The sequence below is a fragment of the Schistocerca americana genome, chromosome 1 (assembly GCF_021461395.2).
Source record: "Schistocerca americana isolate TAMUIC-IGC-003095 chromosome 1, iqSchAmer2.1, whole genome shotgun sequence".
Taxonomy (NCBI): domain Eukaryota; kingdom Metazoa; phylum Arthropoda; class Insecta; order Orthoptera; family Acrididae; genus Schistocerca; species Schistocerca americana.
The window spans coordinates 180,494,569-180,515,629 of NC_060119.1; the positions used below are offsets into that span (position 1 = coordinate 180,494,569).

The 21,061-nt window shown below is 45.4% G+C and overlaps 1 protein-coding gene across 1 annotated transcript in view; it reads left to right on the forward strand.

Annotated features, from left to right (window-relative positions):
* Window positions 1–20,181, forward strand: part of LOC124614367 (ionotropic receptor 75a-like) — a 164,769-nt gene extending 144,588 nt beyond the window's left edge. Inside the window, exons 9-10 of the mRNA XM_047142941.1 lie at window positions 14,730–14,924; window positions 20,013–20,181. Coding sequence (XP_046998897.1) covers window positions 14,730–14,924; window positions 20,013–20,181 — 364 coding nt within the window. The remainder of the gene's footprint in view (window positions 1–14,729; window positions 14,925–20,012) is intronic.
* Window positions 20,182–21,061: the final 880 nt, after the last annotated feature.

Sequence of the window (21,061 nt, forward strand, 5' to 3'; positions counted from 1 at the left end):
GCAGGACGTTTCTTTCAATATTACCGGTGAGCGAACATTGTCCTTCATCTTCGTGATGAGGATGCTATGGACGCACTAGTATTTCACGATGACAACAGAGGAATTCGCAGCGTACACGTATACAATTCTCGACTGACGAACACTATGGCAGTATATCGCATTTCGAATCGTCTGCTAAATCATCCGATCTCAGCTCCACAGAAAATGCCTGGCGCTATTTGGGTGAAAACTAGAAATCAACATCCCAACCACTTAGAAGCTCCACAGACCGAGCTGGCGCAGTTGTTAGCACAGTGGACCCGCATTCGAGAGGACTGCGGTTCAAAAAGGTTCGGCCGGTTTCCTTCCCCAGAGTCAGAGAACAGAGAAGGGATTAGGCCCTTCCTCGTATGTGAAACACATGCTTTTTATTCATCACGGAGATATGGTGCAGTTCTAGAAAATATTGTCTGTGGTTCTGTGATTCTGCTAAACTGCAGACTTAGCAGTGCTGTGCGAAAGGAAATATTGTGACTTTAGCAACCGCTGTATGAAATGGATTTGTTTAGTTGTCTGACGGTTGACGGAAATTATGCCGTTTACTTTCGGTACTGTCCTGTCGCCAAGGTGGATGCAACCTTTGCAGAACGTTGCCGAAATAGTGTCTACAATCTTTTCTCAACCGCTGCCTCGCAGAGCGTTTAATGAGCTACAGAAAGGGAGCGTTTCAGAGCCGTAGTGGAGGGATTCAGGCCACAATTCGCAACATTAAATAGACGTGGCTGCAGTACGCCGCCAGAAATTCGTCCCTAATTCGTCTTCTACCTCGCTCTGTTACACAACTTAGTCATAGCAGTATTTTAGCATTTGTTTAGGAGAGAGGGAAAAACGTGGAATTCATAGGTCGAATAGCTATGATCTTCACGATTTGAAGATGCAGTTTATAGAATTACGAATTCTACAATGCCGTTGATATGGCTGCACGGTACCGTTTCAAACTGGGGAGACGAGGACTATCTCCTAGGCTGTTAAGAGCCGTTTCTACGGGTTGATTTGAGGGTTGTTTGAGGAGGTTCCAAAGCTGGACGTGAGTTACACTTACCCAGACTACACAAAAAAGTAACCTTCAAAATACATATTGTTCCATTTCAGTTTAGCCAGTCAAAGTGAAAAAGTAGGTGACATGCAAATAATGCAATAAATCCATCAACATTATCAGATGTCGAATTTTGTAAGCAAGGAATGTTACAGATGATATCGAAATTGAATATAAGTTTTTTCACATCTATTTCTGTTTTTACAACCAGAGTTTTATTAATCAATGGCATTTTATAGTTATTTTTGTTGTTTGACAATAACGATTTTATCAAATGTGTGATGTTTTTTTCGTCTTGCGATTTCTAATGTTCAGGGTCTAACTAACAATTTTGATACACAAATAAAAATATATTAATGAATTTATTGCAGTCTCATTTCCATTTCGTTTCTACGATGGATTTAATCACATTCTGATGCATTTTCAGACAATTAAATCAAAAAGGTGACGTCTATATTTATACTAACAATATAAAAAGATTTTCTTTGCGTGTGCTAAGGAAATATCCTTGCTTTTAGATATCAAAGTTAAATGCTTCCCAAAAAATATAATCAGTTGATAACTGTAGATTGAAACCAAATTCCCTTTACAGACGTTGAGGGCTAGTAGTGGGGACCAAAACGGTTAAGTTTAGCATAGTAACTCATGACCGGAAACACACAGTTTTCTCGCTGCACGAAAAATACCACAACACACGTTCAGATCTTCCGCATTTTCGGCGCTACTGCCGCCCGGAGTGGCCGAGCGGTTCCAGGCGCTTCAGTTCGGCACCGCGCGACTGCTACGGCCGCAGGTTCGAATCTTGCCTCGGGCATGGATGTGTGTGATGTCTTTAGGTTAGTTAGGTTTAAGTAGTTCTAAGTTCTAGGGGACTGATGACCTCAGATGTTAAGTCCCATACTGCTCAGAGACATTTGAACCATTTTTTTTTTCGGCGCTACTGACTAAGGTACCTGTATTACGTACGTCGTTCACTGACCACCTGATGTCCCAGGCCATTACAGGTTTTTTTTACATGCCATTAACTTGAGTTTGTGATTTGCCCAGAGAGGTTTGTAGCTGCTGTAATGTTGTGGTCTTTGTTCATATTGTACTACAGCAGTAATTATTCTCTACAGAACAGACTGCAAGCTGTACTTCATCCAGTAGAAGAGGACATCACGAGTACCAAAAACATTACATGTGGACTGAATGTTGATCAACAAACCGTTTGGTGTGTTCTGCGTGACAGGAACCTACACCCGTACTACCCGAAGAGGGTACAGGGAACGCAGCTACCGCATTTTACATCACGATCCCACTTCTGGTGATGGTTTTTGCACCATTGTGTGGACGTGTCCAATTCCCATGGTGGATCCCTTTCACGAATGTAGCCAAGTTCACAAGGGAAGGTGCTTTCAATGCTCACAACAGCTATGTGTAGGCTGATGGAGACTCGCATACAATCTGAACATTGGGGCAGGGTTTCTGGAAGGACGTGTGATGGGGCCATATCTGCCTCCATCACATCTCAAGTGTGTCACGTAATTGCGAATCCTTGACGGCGTACAGCATGGGTTCTTGGGAGACTTGCCAATGCATGTGTGTCAAAGCATCGCAAAACCCCGCATGTATGTGAGAGTGAAGTTAACTGAATCAGAACTAACTATGATGCAGGCACACCCTAAAGACCCAATGTTAGAATAAATTTAAGCAAAAGAATGATTAACGCTGTGAAAGATCGTGGTCCTAGTAGTGAATCATAAGATGGGGAATATCCTTTTAATCACTGAAAAATACTGCATGTCACAAGGGAGGCAAAGTACACTCGAATCAAAGACATTATATAAGTTACAATATTAAGTATGGAAGAAGATAACTGAACTATCGGTTGGCAAAGTTAGTTAGTGGGGATCGGAATTAGCTCACAATCATATTCCTAAACATCTGTCATTCGAAAATAGTGAAAATTAGAAACATCGTAGTGACTGCACGTAATGATCTTTGTAAAATTACAGGTGATTCTATTGGAACAACTGCCACTGTCGATTACCGAGAGATAAAAGCTCGAATGGTAAATGTACAAGTACTTGTCTGGGGCAGAGATGTAACTCTACCTGAGTGTTTAGTAATTGCAATAAGCATAATCTGCACACCGTTTTATATTATTACTTTTGTTTTATCGCACCAATTAAACAGACACATTGCTACACACATTTCTGGCAACATCCAACACAGACTACCTGCCTTAACTATACCTAGAACTGCAGTATAAATAACATCTAACAGTCAGAATATTTTACTGGATTCTTAAATGATCACATAATTGAATATATAACTAAAAGCTATAAATTTTTGACACTTTGAACACAGGATACATTATCACAAAACGTGGTGACAGGTTTTATATGAGCAGAATTTTGATAGCAAAACATTTTTAGACAGAAAATCAATGAAATACATTTTGTAAGCAGTTAATAGAGAAAAAGTTAATCTCTATTTTAACTACACAGTAATTTTTCTGGATAACGTCCTCCCTGACTCTTTGACACAATAGTAAGAAATCTATATAGCCAAAAGTTGTGTAGAAATTTTGTACGTATTTTTAAGTTAAATTCACTGTACTACAATACGTTATGGGAAGTAGTTTTACATAGAATAATGACAATTTGCAGTTTAGTGGTATGTTATTATGTGTAATTACGATTTAAGATAGCTGATTCATTGAAATTATAGAATGGCTACAGTTTATCGTAAATACAAAACGTTACGTAATTCCGGTTTATGTATTGGGTCCTATACTAAAGTTAGGGGGGGGGGGGATCAGATTGTATACTAGTCTGTACTATTACAGCATACCTCAATTTGTGAAATTTATCTCGACCTGTCTGCACATCCATTACATTGATTGCCTGACTGGAGAAACGAAGAAGCCTATGCAACTGAGAATGTGCTGACGAATGTGGGTAAGTGAATATCAACACGACTCTGAAGTTCTAGCTTGCAACTGTCCCAACAAGCCGAAGTTGCAAGTAATGCTCACCGTTATCAGCGATGCGATATGTGCCGATTGGTGACACCGTGTCTGGCTGCCATCAAGTATGTTGCTAGATCCCCTCTTTCGAGGACTCGAACACCGGACCAACTCTGCAGGCTTCACTTTCAACTGGAACCGTTGACTCCATTAGCAGAGTACCGACGCATTTAGCGCCAAGTCCAGAGACAAATTAGTAATTTTTAGTCAGTAAATAACTTACTGAACCCACATTTCCACCAAGAATCTCGGCAACCAATCCTCTTGAAGTTACAGTGTGTCCCAATCGAACCTCCCTGATTTCAAAGACCTAGGAAAAAGACCACAGTAGATACGACAATGAAAAATGCACCACATTGTAGAGCGTCTCAAAGAATTTATTTATTTATCATCAATACACCTCTACTTGTGAACCATTTGTAGCACGAAGAATATCGAGTCTATATTCAATTACTTGTTAAGTTCTTTGTGACATTTCCTCTGTTATTGTTGCAATCGCATTAGTGATACGTTGTCGCAATGTTGGAATATCGTCCACTTTGGTCGCATACACGCGGTCCTTCGCGGCGTAATGTCGGTGAACGTGGTGGCCAGGCAGTGGACCCTGCGCGTCCGATCCAACGATTGGGAAATTTGCTATCCAGGAACTTGCGAACAGCCGTTGACCAATGCGGCGGAGCTCCATCTTGTTGAAAACTGACGTAGGGTTGAAAGTCTTCTATCTGAGGGTACACAAGCTGCTCCAACATGGCCAGATACACTGACTCATTCACTGTTTGTTCCGCAAAGAAGAACGGTCAAACAATCCTGTCGTGCATTAGCCCGCACTAGACGTTTAGTTTAGGGCTATCACGAACATGTTCAATGACAATGTGCTAATTTTGCGAACCCCAAATCCGAACCCTTCCTGATAGATGAAAGGTTGCTTCATCTTTTCATCAATACGCTGCAGCATACCCGCAACAAATTGTTAAGGCATGGTTTGTCGTTCAGCGTGAGATGTAGCAGAATTTGCCCTTTGAAAGCACACTTACGAAGACGCTGGTGAACTACACGATGCAATGTTGATCGCGGTACATCAAGTTGCCTAGATGCTTCACGAATTGACTTACGGGGCTTCTGAGAAACTTTTGTCTGGTGTCCTCCACTATCTCTTCTGAAACCCCGTAATGTGCACGGCCAGAATGTTTCAGAACACTTCTTGTTGCCAGAATCTTCCTATACCATTCCTTAATTGTTTTCAACATCAGGTGAATCACATTCCTGCACATGACGATAATTTATTTGTACAGTAATCGGCGATTTTATTTTTGCAAACCACCCTGATGCTTGCGCGCCGCTGTGGAGTCGCCATTTACACTACATGCGACCATGCTCGACTCTTTCGACGATACTTGGCGCTTCTCACGCGGGAATATAAAGTCTTTGAGATGCTCTAAAATGTGGTGCATTTTTGATTGTCGTATCTACTGTGGTTTTTCTCTCCCGGGTCCTTGAAATCAGGGAGGTTTGAGTGGGACACCCTGTATATCGCACGACCAGTAAATTGTTTCCTGGTAACACAATCTTCTTCCAGCAGAGGGAAAACGTTTAGAACTGTTAGTCTCAATTTCTGTCCCACTTTACTAAAAATCTTCGTGCTGCATGTTATGTCCTCTTGACGTCGCATCAATTTTACCAGTCGGTGCCCTCTCAAGCACCAGGTAGCTTCGCATCACAGCCCACGGGAAAAGCTAAAACACAGTGCTCGAATCTATCCGCCATCTCTCCAGTTTCTTCCAAATCTATCACAAGTCAGAGCTGTTTAGCTGCATTTTTTATTTGGACAGCTAGGAGATGTTTGTCAGCTAAGTGCATTTTTCTTAGCATGGATCGAATACCTACTTCTTGCCAACAGAGATCCGCCATCCGCAACGAATACTTTCAGTATAATTCGCTGGGTGCCAGTATGGCGTTAGCCGAGGCGACTTTCCCGAAGGCAACATGAGGCCAGAGTCAATCTGTCCGTGTCCCGCTAGCTGTTCAGGAGAGGCCGTGTATCGTCGCCCGACAAGGGTTCTCTGTTGGTATGCTACTTGCAGCTCTTCTATCCTGTATCCTCAGCGCTTCTCAATTCTAAATCTCACACAGAAAAATGGTTCAAATGGCTCTAAGCACTATGGGACTTAACATCTGAGGTCATCAGTCCCCTAGACGTAGAACTACTTAAACCTGACTAACCTAAGGACATCACACACATCCATGCCCGAGGCAGGATTCGAACCGTAGGAGCAGCGCGGTTCCGGACTGAAGGGCCTAGAACCGCTCGGCCACAGCGGCCGCCTCTCTCACAGAAAAGGAATTGAAATAGCCAGCACCACGTTAAATTATGTTCAGAAAATAAATATACCAGATTTTTGTATATCTTTTGGAGAAAGTTCATTTGAGAAAAAATTACACGATGTTGTTGGTACACTTGCCTACTTTTCCACGTAATCGCCGTCCCGCTCAGCGCATGTGGTGAGCCGTGGAACAAGCTTCTTTCCAACTTCAGATCCTCTTTCCGCACCTGCTCGTCGTTTGAAAATTTACGTCCACTCATGTGTGCATTCAGGGAAGTGAAAAGACGATAATCTGAAGGCGCCAAGTCAGGGGAACACTGTGGTGGTTCAAAACATTCCATCCAGATAAGTCTACGAGCACCTTGATGGCTGAGGCTATGTGAGGCTATGTTGTGCAAAACTCCTTTCGTCAGAAATTCACTCCGTTCCTTTTGAAAGCTCATTTTTGGCTTTTTCAGGGACTCACAATATCTTTGTGCACTGATAATCACCCCTAAGGCAGAAATTAGAACAAAATATCTTTTCGGCCCCAAAACCCTGACGCCAGGATTTTTTGCCCGAAATTGTGATTCTGGAATCTTTCGCAGATGGAGAGTTGGTGTGACGCCACTGTGACGACTGTCTTTTTTTTTCGGGCGTGTAATGAGCTACCTATGTGACATCTGCAGTCACAATAGAACTCTAGAAAACCCTCACGTTCCACTTCAAGTCGCTCAAGAAACTCGCGGGCTTCACTGGTCCAATTTTGCCTCTGGTGCTCTGTCAGCTGTTTTGGGACTCATCTTGCGAACAGTTTCCGGTATTTTAGAGTTTCTGCGAGTGACTCGTATACGATAGTTCTGGAGAGTTGTCGAAACATCGCAGATATTTCATCCGCTGTCAATCAGCGGTCTTCACGAACAGTTCTGTCGATTTTTCGCGCCAACTCATCACTCAGAATGGGAGGTCTTCTACTCCTTTGATCGCCATGAACATTTGTTCTGCCTCCACTAAAATGCCTACACCACTTAAACGCACTCGTTAAAAGACTACTTAACGTACAATTCGTTCCGTTCGTAACACCTTCGCCGCAAATTATTTTGATTCCTGAAAACATTTCGGGAGGTGTTATTCCTTGCGCTACTAGGACGCGGATCGCAGCACATGGTTCGCAATGGTCATGGGATCTCCTCTGCCATTTGTATTATGAGACACTATGTAGCTTAGCTCATTTAAAAAATGGTTCAAATGGCTCTAAGCACTATGGGACTTAACATCTGAGGTCATCAGTCCCCTATACTTAGAACTACTTAAATCTAACTAACCTAAGGACAACACACACATCCATGCCCGAGGCAGGATTCAAACCTGCGACCGTAGCAGCAGCGCGGTTCCGGACTGAAACGCCTAGAACCGCTCGGTCACAACGGCCGGCTAGCTCATTTATGTTCGAACTACACTCCTGGAAATGGAAAAAAGAACACATTGACACCGGTGTGTCAGACCCACCATACTTGCTCCGGACACGGCGAGAGGGCTGTACAAGCAATGATCACACGCACGGCACAGCGGACACACCAGGAACCGCGGTGTTGGCCGTCGAATGGCGCTAGCTGCGCAGCATTTGTGCACCGCCGCCGTCAGTGTCAGCCAGTTTGCCGTGGCATACGGAGCTCCATCACAGTCTTTAACACTGGTAGCATGCCGCGACAGCGTGGACGTGAACCGTATGTGCAGTTGACGGACTTTGAGTGAGGGCGTATAGTGGCCATGCGGGAGGCCGGGTGGACGTACCGCCGAATTGCTCAACACGTGGGGCGTGAGGTCTCCACAGTACATCGATGTTGTCGCCAGTGGTCGGCGGAAGGTGCACGTGCCCGTCGACCTGGGACCGGACCGCAGCGACGCACGGATGCACGCCAAGACCGTAGGATCCTACGCAGTGCCGTAGGGGACCGCACCGCCACTTCCCAGCAAATTAGGGACACTGTTGCTCCTGGGGTATCGGCGAGGACCATTCGCAACCGTCTCCATGAAGCTGGGCTACGGTCCCACACACCGTTAGGCCGTCTTCCGCTCACGCCCCAACATCGTGCAGCCCGCCTCCAGTGGTGTCGCGACAGGCGTGAATGGAGGGACGAATGGAGACGTGTCGTCTTCAGCGATGAGAGTCGCTTCTGCCTTGGTGCCAATGATGGTCGTATGCGTGTTTGGCGCCGTGCAGGTGAGCGCCACAATCAGGACTGCATACGACCGAGGCACACAGGGCCAACACCCGGCATCATGGTGTGGGGAGCGATCTCCTACACTGGCCGTACACCACTGGTGATCGTCGAGGGGACACTGAATAGTGCACGGTACATCCAAACCGTCATCGAACCCATCGTTCTACCATTCCTAGACCGGCAAGGGAACTTGCTGTTCCAACAGGACAATGCACGTCTGCATGTATCCCGTGCCACCCAACGTGCTCTAGAAGGTGTAAGTCAACTACCCTGGCCAGCAAGATCTCCGGAACTGTCCCCCATTGAGCATGTTTGGGACTGGATGAAGCGTCGTCTCACGCGGTCTGCACGTCCAGCACGAACGCTGGTCCAACTGAGGCGCCAGGTGGAAATGGCATGGCAAGCCGTTCCACAGGACTACATCCAGCATCTCTACGATCGTCTCCATGGGAGAATAGCAGCCTGCATTGCTGCGAAAGGTGGATATACACTGTACTAGTGCCGACATTGTGCATGCTCTGTTGCCTGTGTCTATGTGCCTGTGGTTCTGTCAGTGTGATCATGTGATGTATCTGACCCCAGGAATGTGTCAATAAAGTTTCCCCTTCCTGGGACAATGAATTCACGGTGTTCTTATTTCAATTTCCAGGAGTGTATTTTATCAAACGTGGATGAAAAGAGACGAGCCCAATGACTCATCGGCTTACAACACGTCGGTAAGTACGATGACACAGTACCTTATTTTTCACATTCTGTCGGGGATCAGCTATATCAACGATTTTGGTGACAGTAAGTGGTGGCCTGATTGCTTGACCTGTATGTACTCCTGACTCGAATGCGCTAGGCTGCTACCTGTAGGGTCACATGAAGTGCTTTATTTACGAGACCTCTGTGGATTCCGAGGAACACCTACTGGTGCAGGGTTGTGGCTGTGGTGGACGCTGGATCAGAGATTGGTGATCATGTGTACCGGAATATAAAACGAAGATACCGTATTTGTGTTTACACTGGTGCTCGCCACATCGAGCACTGCTGGTAAGTGGACGCAGATAACAAGCAGCAGGAGTATGTTGTAGTATTTTTCTTATAGCAGGAAAGCAGTATGTTTCTGGACATGAGCTCCTGCACTAAATTTAACCGTCTTGGTACCCAATACATGTTATCTAAGTCTGTAAAGGGAATTTGGTTACGCCCTGCATAAATCCTTTGAAATACATTGACAGAAAATAAGATCCCAATACCAAGAAACAATTAATGGAGTAACAAAATTTCGGTAATACATTTGTCTACGTAACATATTTAAGTTTTTAACTTTGCAGGTTCACAGATTAATATAAGCGCGACGAAAGCCATTGCAAAAGTTAATTGCTAGTCCATCAATAACCGGTGTAACCGCCAGAACATTGGATGCAAGCATGGAAAGCTGCATGTGTTGTTCGTGCAGGTGCCGGATGCCAATTTGAGGGATGCACTTGGTCACTACAGAGGCAGTTAATGCTGGTTGGGGATGGTACTGCAGATGCTCAAATGACTCTGAGCACTATGGGACTTAACATCTGAGGTCATCAGTCCCCTAGAACTTAGAACTACTTAAACCTAACGAACCTAAGGACATCATACACATCCATGCCCGAGGCAGGATTCGAACCTGCGACCGTAGCAGTCGCGCGGTGCCGGACTGAAGCGCCTGGAACCGCTCGGCCACAGCGGCCGGCACTGGAAATGCCATCCGATAACGTCCCATACGTGCTCGACTGGGTGATGGAGCAAGTCAAGGCAACATGTCGACGTTCTGTAGAGAATGTTCTGTTACAACAGGGGTTTGTGGGCGAGAGTTATCCCGTTAGAAAACACACCCTGGAATACTGTTCAGCCGGCCGGAGTGGCCGAGCGGTTAGAGGCGCTACAGTCTGGTTAAAGGCGCTACAGTCTGGAACCGCACGACCGCTACGGTCGCAGGTTCGAATCCTGCCTCGGGCATGGATGTGTGTGACGTGTAACCTCCCCCTCACTTATCGACCTTAATGACAGTGAAAAATTAAACCGCGTGTACCTAATGGAAATTTGGGAAAAAGCAATCGTCACCGAAGTTAATCTGTCGGTAAAGAGGGAGGAAAGGGTTACATCTAAATGAAAGGAAAAATGCAAATGAAACTGGTGGAAATTAATTTTGAAAAGGGGTAAAGTTAATGAAGAAAGTAAATGTGCGGCCGTTACGTTAACAATTAACTAACGGTAATTAGATATTTGAGATTTGGGGGAAATTACGGTCGCCAGTCCTAAGGACAATTACTATAGTAACTGAAAAAGAAAGGTAATTACACGTATAATTAGCACTAGAAGCGTGGCAACTGAAGGTTGACACGTGTAGTGTGAAAACTGAAAGTTTGTCAGAAGTAATAACTTTCGCTGCACTCTGACTTAATTTAGCAAAAGAATTAATAAAACCGGAAAACCGTAGGTTAATTTAGTGACTGAAATTAATAAGAAGCTTTCTTTCTTAAGCACATCGAAATTCAGTAAAATACGGTTAGTCTTGGACTACCTCAACAATCATTTGAAAAGCTACTTGAATCTACGCAATTTAGAAATAAGAGATTTAGCTTTGAACTTGAGTTAAATGATTCTGAACAATTAACAATAGTAAGATTTAGTACGTACCAAGCTGAGCTGCAGTCACAGGTAAGCTAAAATACGGTAACTAAACTCGCACTCTTAATTTGTGCTTGCGTAATCTAAATATTGTAGCCAGCTATGAATACTTAAACTGAACTTTGAAATTAAAGCAGTGAAATGGAATTATGCTGGCGTTTGAATTTCAACGACACTCGGGTTCATTTCGGAAAAGGAAGGGACCCTGCTTGGTAATGCAATTGGGACAATGAGCAAAGCTAAGTTGCTGTAATTTTGCGAGGCAGATGGAACAATTTGAAAAGCTGAGGTCTGCCATACAGTTCTAAAACTTTACGTGCTTTTAGTCTTCCTTGTTGGTTGATTGAAGGTTTGAAGCCGTCGATCGAGGAGGTGGCGACAGTCACTCATTGTCGGCAGTCGCTGTTGCAGAAGCTGGATGTTGGCGCGCCTTCTTCTCGACACGGTCACCAGACGAAACGGGCTCTTGATGTGCGCCAGCTAATGCTTCCCGTCCGCGACACCATGTCCGAAACTATCATCGCAAGTCGAGCGCAATTACATGCCGCCAAACCCCGAAAGCGCGGCAACTCGCGGGAGCTTCTCACAACACACCTGCTCCACTCGCTACCCCAGCCAGACTCTCTCTGCCCGCGCTCGTGCATAAATATATATATATATATATATATATATATATATATATATATATATATATATATATACAAACAGTAAAACAATTACAATATATAAAGAGACAGAAATGTCATATCTTGAGGTAACAAAACAAGGAAAAAAATAATAGTACAATAGATGGAAATAGGAGGATATGCATTTCCGGCGTTACAGATGTCCTTAGGTTAGTTAGGTTTAAGTAGTTCTAAGTTCTAGGGGACTTATGACCACAGCAGTTGAGTCCCATAGTGCTCAGAGCCATTTGAACCATTTGAGCCAATACTGTTCATGAATGGCAGAAAAACAAGTAGAATCTCCTGACCGACGAACAAATTTGCAGTCAGGGTACGTGGAATACCCACGAGAGTGCTCCTGCTGTCATACGAAATGGCACTGCAGACCATAACTCTTGGTGTAGGTCCAGTGTGTCTAGTACTCAGACAGATTTGTTGCAGGCGCTCACCTGGCGTCGTTCTAACCAACACAGGGTCATCGCTGACTCGGAGGCAGAACCAGCTTTTATCTGAAAACATAACAGACGTCCACCCTGCTCTCCGGTCGTTTGAGGTTAGTGGAATGCACATTACATGGCATCTGGCTCGGACCTGTCCTCGAAGTAATCGATTTGTAACAGTTCGTTGTGTCACTGTGGTGTCAGCTGCTGCTAGAATCGCTGTTGCATAGCCGTACGCCGAACACGATGGTCTCCCTTCTCGGTAGTACCATCTGGAACCAGGTCTCTTTGCGACACTACCTTCCCATGACGGCCGCCGCCAGCAGTACAGCGGCTGTATTCCTACAAAGTCTTTTTACAATACCACGGAACGAACATCCAGCTTCTTGTAGCCTTGTTACACGAACTTGTTCAAACTCAGTGAGGCGTTGATAATGGCGTCTTCGTCACCTTAAAGGTATTCTTCACTAACATCAACTCAGTTCGCCAAATCTCAAAGGTAACTGAAGCTCAGAACCATTAGAACTCGTTTTTAAAGCAACCTAATTTACCTCCTCATTCCGGCACTACTAACGACACACTGATGTGACTGGCCCGAAATTTGAACAGACGTCATCTTTCAGACGTACACTACTGGCCATCAAAATTGCTACACCACGAAGATGACGTGCTACAGACGCGAAACTTAACCGACAGGAAGAAGATGCTGTGATATGCAAATGATTAGCTTTTCACAGCATTCACACAAGGTTGGCGCCGGTGGCGACACCTACAACGTGCTGACATGAGGAAAGTTTCCAGCCGATTTCTCATACACAAACAGCAGTTGACCGGCGTTGCCTGGTGAAACGCTGTTGTGATGCCTCGTGTAAGGAGGAGAAATGGTACCATCACGTTTCCGACTTTGATAAAGGTCGGATTGTAGCCTATCGCGATTGCGGTTTATCGTATCGCGACATTGCTGCTAGTGTTGGTCGAGATCCAATGACTGTTAGCAGAATATGGAATCGGTGGGTTCAGGAGGGTAATACGGAACGCCGTGCTGGATCCCAACGGCCTCGTATCACTAGCAGTAGAGATGACAGGGATCTTATCCGCATGGCTGTAACGGATCGTGCAGCCACGTCTCGATCCCTGAGTCAACAGATGAGGACGTTTGCAAGATAACAACCATCTGCACGAACAGTTCTACGACGTTTCCAGCAGCATGGACTATCAGCTCGGAGACCATGGCTGCGGTTATCCTTGACGCTGCATCACAGACAGGAGCGCCTGCGATGGTCTACTCAACGACGAACCTGGATGCGCGAATGGCAAAACGTCATTTTTTCGGATGAATCCAGGTTCTGTTTACAGCATCATGATGGTCACATCCGTGTTTGGCGACATCGCGGTGAACGCAAATTGCAAGCGTGTATTCGTCGTCGCCATAATGGCGTATCACCCGGCGTGATGGTATGGGGTGCCATTGGTAACACGTCTCGGTCACCTCTTGTTCGCATTGCCGACACTTTGAACAGTGGACGTTACGTTTCAGATGTGTTACGACCCGTGGCTCTACCCTTCATTCGATCCCTGCGGAACCCTACATTTCGGCAGGATAATGCACGACCGTACGTTGCACGTCCTGTACGGGCCTTTCTGGATACAGAAAATGTTCAACTGCTGCCCTGGCCAGGACACTGTCTAGATCTCTCACCAACTGAAAACGTCTGGTCAATGGTGGCCGAGCAACTGGCTAGTCACAATACGCCAGTCATTACTCTTGATGAACTGCGGTATCGTGTTGAAGCTGCATGGGCAACTGTACCTGTACACGCCATCGAAGCTCTGTTTGACTCAATGCCCAGGCGTATCAAGGCCGTTATTACGGCCAGAGGTGATTGTTCTGGGTACTGATTTCTCAGATCTATGCACCCAAATTGCATGAAAATGTAATCACATGTCAGTTCTAGTATAATATATTTGTCCAATGAATACCCGTTTATCGTCTGCATTTCTTCTTGGTGTAGCAGTTTTAATGGCCAGTAGTGTAGAAACACGCCTGCCAACTTTCGTTTGGCTCGCATTACTCCTAGTTGGTGTTGGGATTTCTTTTTCCGTCAGTGTACAACTAGATTTGTGTACATCCCATAAAATTTTATGCTTGGGTCACTAAACATTCCAAAACTCACACAGTGAGTTGTATCAAATATGGCAATATTAGAACGTTGCTCCCTGATGGACAAATTGCTCCGGAAGCCCACGCGCTGGGGCGTGATTAATTTTTTGCCAAGTTTCTTATGCGAGGTTAGAGTTCATTTCATGAGCGCATAGCCACAATGTAGGCGTCGGTGAAGAGCGAGTGTCTGTGATGCAGGCTGCGCAAGCTGCTGGAGAGGGGCCACATCAGCCGCACGCGCAGCCTGTGGCACGCGCAGCCGCCCGCCTGCCTGCGAGAGTCGGAGTTCGCCACGGTGGAGCTGGGCACGCTCGCCCCCGCCTTCATGCTGCTGGCCGCCGCCGTAGTCCTCGCCACTCTGCTCCTCGTGTTGGAACTGCGCAATGCCGCCAGGTACCTGCAGCCACAGCTCTGCTGGCGTCAGTGGCATCACTAGCGTGTGCCAGTTGCTCAGGTGCTCTCTACCCTGTTTCCATGGGGGTAAAATTTGGTCACACACTAAGGAAATGTGGGGAGTAGAAGGGTGGAGAAGGATTGGGGTGGACTAAAAATGGAATGGGGCGGAGTTATATGAAAGAAAGTAAAAAGGAGACTCAGAGGACTTTCTTGAACAACACTTCCAAAAGACCCATCATTTTGATTTGCAGCTCCTTGTATTGGCCGTGTTTGCAGTTAAAATTGTTGGATGTGAGGTTCGCCAGTTATGCAAAACACCGTTTTTCTCAGTACCCAAACATGTTTCGGCACCATTGTGCCATCATCAGTGAGTTTTTGTTTTTATTAATTCTGCAATGTGAACATTTTTGTTAAATGATTATAAAATCATGTGCATTTTTAGTTCAAACAACAGATCGTTTCTTTTTGTAAATACCTTTACATTTGGTGTGCATGAATTTTCTGGATCACATGTGTGTTAATTACTGCAGGTTGCTTGTCCTCTGCAACCAAACGATATTGATGAGAAAGTTTTTTGCTGGGAGTTAACCTATATTCTAGAATGTAATTTAGTTTGTCGCGATGTTTTCGCTCCTATATTCGTTTTTACTTACGTTTTCGTGTGGCAAGCAGTTCCATTCTCCGCATCATGGCGGACCTCACATCCAACAACTTCCAAAAGACCTTCTCTCTCTCTGGTACGGAATGATTTTTTTTTCAGCTGCTAAATGGAATCACTCTCTTTCTGTACCAAGTTAGCCAATGCAACGAATGTGTAAAGAGTATAAAGAGCACTTGCTTTGACGTATCAATCCATCACTAGTCAATGACACGGGAGAGACAGGGATTTAGAAAGTGAACCTTGCTGGTTTTTCTACTTGTACACTAAGCCGCCAAAGAAAACGGTATAGGCATGCGAAGTCAAATAAAGAGATTTGCAAACAGACAGAATACGCCGCTGCTGTCGGCAACGTCTGTATAAGACAAGTGTCTGACTCCGTTGTTAGATCGGTTACTGCTGCTACAATAGCAGGTTATCAAGGTTTAAGTGAGTTTGAACATGGTACAGTCGGCGCACGAGAGATGGGACACAGCATCTCTGAGATAGCGATGAAGTAGGGATTTTCCCTAACTAGCATTTCACAAGTGTACCGTGAATATCAGGAATCTGGTGAAACATCAAATCTACGACATCGCTGAGGCCGGAAAACGATCGTGCAAGAACGCGATCAACGACGACTGAAGAGAGACGTTCAACGTGACAGATTTCAGCGCTGGGCCATCGACAACTGTCAGTGTGCGAACCATTCAATGAAACATCATCTACACTCCTGGAAATGGAAAAAAGAACACATTGACACCGGTGTGTCAGACCCACCATACTTGCTCCGGACACTGCCAGAGGGCTGTACAAGCAATGATCACACGCACGGCACAGCGGACACACCAGGAACCGCGGTGTTGGCCGTCGAATGGCGCTAGCTGCGCAGCATTTGTGCACCGCCGCCGTCAGTGTCAGCCAGTTTGCCGTGGCATACGGAGCACCATCGCAGTCTTTAACACTGGTAGCATGCCGCGACAGCGTGGACGTGAACCGTATGTGCAGTTGACGGACTTTGAGCGAGGGCGTATAGTGGGCATGCGGGAGGCCGGGTGGACGTACCGCCGAATTGCTCAACACGTGGGGCGTGAGGTCTCCACAGTACATCGATGTTGTCGCCAGTGGTCGGCGGAAGGTGCACGTGCCCGACGACCTGGAACCGGACCGCAGCGACGCACGGATGCACGCCAAGACCGTAGCATCCTACGCAGTGCCGTAGGGGACCGCACCGCCACTTCCCAGCAAATTAGGGACACTGTTGCTCCTGGGGTATCGGCGAGGACCATTCGCAACCGTCTCCATGAAGCTGGGCTACGCTCCCGCACACCGTTAGGCCGTCTTCCGCTCACGCCCCAACATCGTGCAGCCCGCCTCCAGTGGTGTCGCGACAGGCGTGAATGAAGGGACGAATGGAGACGTGTCGTCTTCAGCGATGAGAGTCGCTTCTGCCTTGGTGCCAATGATGGTCGTATGCGTGTTTGGCGCCGTGCAGGTGAGCGCCACAATCAGGACTGCATACGACCGAGGCACACAGGGCCAACACCCGGCATCATGGTGTGGGGAGCGATCTCCTACACTGGCCGTACACCACTGGTGATCGTCGAGGGGACACTGAATAGTGCACGGTACATCCAAACCGTCATCGAACCCATCGTTCTACCATTCCTAGACCGGCAAGGGAACTTGCTGTTCCAACAGGACAATGCACGTCCGCATGTATCCCGTGCCACCCAACGTGCTCTAGAAGGTGTAAGTCAACTACCCTGGCCAGCAAGATCTCCGGATCTGTCCCCCATTGAGCATGTTTGGGACTGGATGAAGCGTCGCCTCACGCGGTCTGCACGTCCAGCACGAACGCTGGTCCAACTGAGGCGCCAGGTGGAAATGGCATGGCAAGCCGTTCCACAGGACTACATCCAGCATCTCTACGATCGTCTCCATGGGAGAATAGCAGCCTGCATTGCTGCGAAAGGTGGATATACACTGTACTAGTGCCGACATTGTGCATGCTCTGTTGCCTGTGTCTATGTGCCTGTGGTTCTGTCAGTGTGATCATGTGATGTATCTGACCCCAGGAATGTGTCAATAAAGTTTCCCCTTCCTGGGACAATGAATTCACGGTGTTCTTATTTCAATTTCCAGGAGTGTAGATTAAGAAGATTGGAGACCGGACCTGTTGACCTTGTAAGTAGGCTGTTCAAGTTTTCTTATTGTTAAAGCCACGTAGCTCTGTATGAAAATCACTGGCTGTGCTGTGTGCAGTCTGTGGTTAGTTTGCATTGTTGTCTGCCATTGTAGCGTTGGGCAGCTGGATGTGAACAGCGCGTAGTGTTGCGCAGTTGGAGGTGAGCCGCCAGCTGTGGTGAATATGGGGAAGTGAGATGGCGGATTTTTGAGAGCGGATGATCTGGACGTGTGTCCATCAGAAACAGTACATTTGTAAGAATGAATATCGTGGACTGATATATACGTATATTATCACTTTTGAACACTATTAAGGTAAATACATTGTTTGTTCTCTATCAAAATCTTTCATTTGCTAACTATGCCTATCAGTAGTTAGTGCCTTCAGTAGTTTGAATCTTTTATTTAGCTGGCGGTAGTGGCGCTCGCTGTATTGCAGTAGTTCGAGTAACGAAGATATTTGTGAGGTAAGTGATTTGTGAAACGTATAGGTTAATGTTAGTCAGGGCCATTCTCTTGTAGGGATTTTTGAAAGTCAGATTGCGTTGCGCTAAAAATATTGTGTGTCAGTTTAGTGTTGATCAGATTAAGCAAAGAGCGAAATGCCTGAGTACTTTCAGTTCTGCTCAGCTGTTTGAAAATCAAATAAAAATGGTTCAAATGGCTCTGAGCACTATGGGACTCAACTGCTGAGGTCATTAGTCCCCTAGAACTTAGAACTAGTTAAACCTAACTAACCTAAGGACATCACAAACATCCATGCCTGAGGCTGGATTCGAACCTGCAACTGTAGCGGTCTTGCGGTTCTAGACTGCAGCGCCTTTAACCGCACAGGAAAATCAAATAACGTAAGGGATTTATCAGCACAGTAATTCACTAATTTTTCTAAGGGCACGTTTCATCCTGACCTAACCCAACCTCACCTAGCCTATCGTAACCTATCTCTCTCCTGTAGCAAGGAATCGGAGTGTTACAGTGAGCCTGTCTTCTGCAGATATAGCAGTTCTTAAGTGAGTATTGTGCTTTGTCATATGAGGAAACTCTTCACTGAGCACATATAGAAATGTATGCTCATCCATTCTTAAGTAATTGATGTACGACTTGGCTCACGTAACAAGTTTTGTTGAATGCATTTATCGTGTCGTCGTAAAACCCACGGCTTCACCTAGGTACGTTTCCTTTTTTTTTTTTTTTTTTTTTTTTTTTTTCCCGCTTCTCTTCCACATGTGCACACAGTGCAATTGTGGTACATGCAACTGCTGCGGTTAATAACAAATTGTTGTTGTCAGCCATCTTGAACTTTGACGAAAAATATGACGACACTGTAATACCCCTTTTTAGCGCCATGTCAAAGATCTTTGTCAAATATATTTGACGAATATTTGATCACATCTTTGATCAAATCTTTGACAAAGAAATTTGACAGTGTAATACCGCCCTAAGCGTAGCGAAGAAACTTTAGAAACGAACAAGCAACAGTAAAGTCCAAGTATTACAAGAAGCAAAGTAAAGAGTGTCATGTAGTGCGAGGATCCCGCTACTAAAGCGCAAGCGAACTGCCGGTTGACTATGACTGAAGACTGTCGAAGACTGCAACGCAGACTGCGATGTGTAGCGGTTGCTGGCCATCCTCGATCGCTTCGGCAGAGGGCGCTCGCAATTGGAGCCATTGAAGTCGTGGGCAGTAGGCGCGCATTACTGGATCCGCTGAGCCACCGCGCAACGCTTAATCAGCCTCTGTAGGAAACGTACATTTCCTTTGCTAAATGTGAGACGCCGGTGGGAGTGGTATTGATCTATGGTACCACAAGGTTATTCTTATATCATCCGTAAAAACACTGTCCATTCCATTGCTCTTACAACTCCTTTTCTGTCTCTGATAGAATTACAATGTCATTGGCAAATCTCAAAAATTTTATTTCTTCTCCCGGAACTTAAAACCTTGTTCCAAATTTTTCTTTGGTTTCTTTTACTGCGTTCTCAACGTAAAGTTTGAATAAGACTGGGGATAAGTTGCAACCCTTTCTCAATCTTTTATCAACCACTGCTCCCCTTCCATGCCTCTCGACTCTTACAACTGCCATCTGGTTTCTGTACGAGTTGTAAATAGACTAGGTTGTAATTAGTAGAGATATTTTGTTGAAAAACGTTTCTTTACCAACGTTAACCAGCCGCTAGCCGCTCCCTTGCTTGTATAAACTTCTTCTCAAGGAGCTCCCTCTTTTCTAATTGGCGCCTTTTATTTTTTTACTTTTTTACAGGAACAGAAAGCAGTCATTTCTGCGAAGAGGACGCTCTGGCCACCGCACTGAGGGTCTGGTCGTGAACACGCCTCAGAGCCAGGAAGTCACCGCCTCGCAGTGGCAGCCTCTCCCGGTGTCTGCTGCTGTCCCTAGGGCGGGGCCTCGCGTCTTTGCTTACTACGATTAGAAACTTAAGCGAACATCAGTCTAGTTTCAGGCTTGCTAAGTGGGTTCAAAGTTTTGGAATTACTGCTCTAGATTGCACATCAGAGTCTCTCTACAGAACAGTTTAAATTAGTAGTTCTTTGTGGCCTAATTTTTATTAGCAAGCTAAACTAAAGGTGGATTTTATTAAAGGAATCCTCGCTACTGAGAATGTTACGGACCATTTGTCAAACGTGTGATATTTTTACTGCACGTTTCGAGACTGACTTATCCCGTTGTCAAGTCCTTTGAGGTATACTGCAGGACGATATAAATATTTTATATGGTTGTCAGTACGTGTAGTGTTGCGATGTATTGGTTTGTTTCCGTGTTTTATAGCACTTGATAATGGGATAACGTAGACCAGAAACATGTTGTGGTAAAAGTATCGTACGTTTGACAACTGGTCCGCAACATTTTAAGTACCGATTTATGAGACAGTTGTGCGATGGCTTCACAATAGATACAGAAATTCTCACTGGAGAATCATGATATGTGTTAACTCAGGTTTAGATGAAGTCTGATGTTAGTACTTCTTTCTGACGTTAACGCATTCATCTGCACTGTTTACCTTTCTCATAAAATTTTCATTTCGACCATTAAGATTTTACGACTAACTGGCACCAAATAAAGTAAATATTCACTTAAGAAAAGATTTGTTAATACTTAAAATAAGCTATGTCTCGAAACACTTTTGAATGTACGCTAACTGTTGTACTCTTGTGAAGTTCCTTTTTTTCTGACACAGCTGCTTTTCATGACAATAATATCTGGTTTAGGCCCATATCTTCCATCTACAGACAGTACTATAAGAAAAGAGATAAAACCCTATATTAACATGTCTTAAACCAAGTAAACCTTTT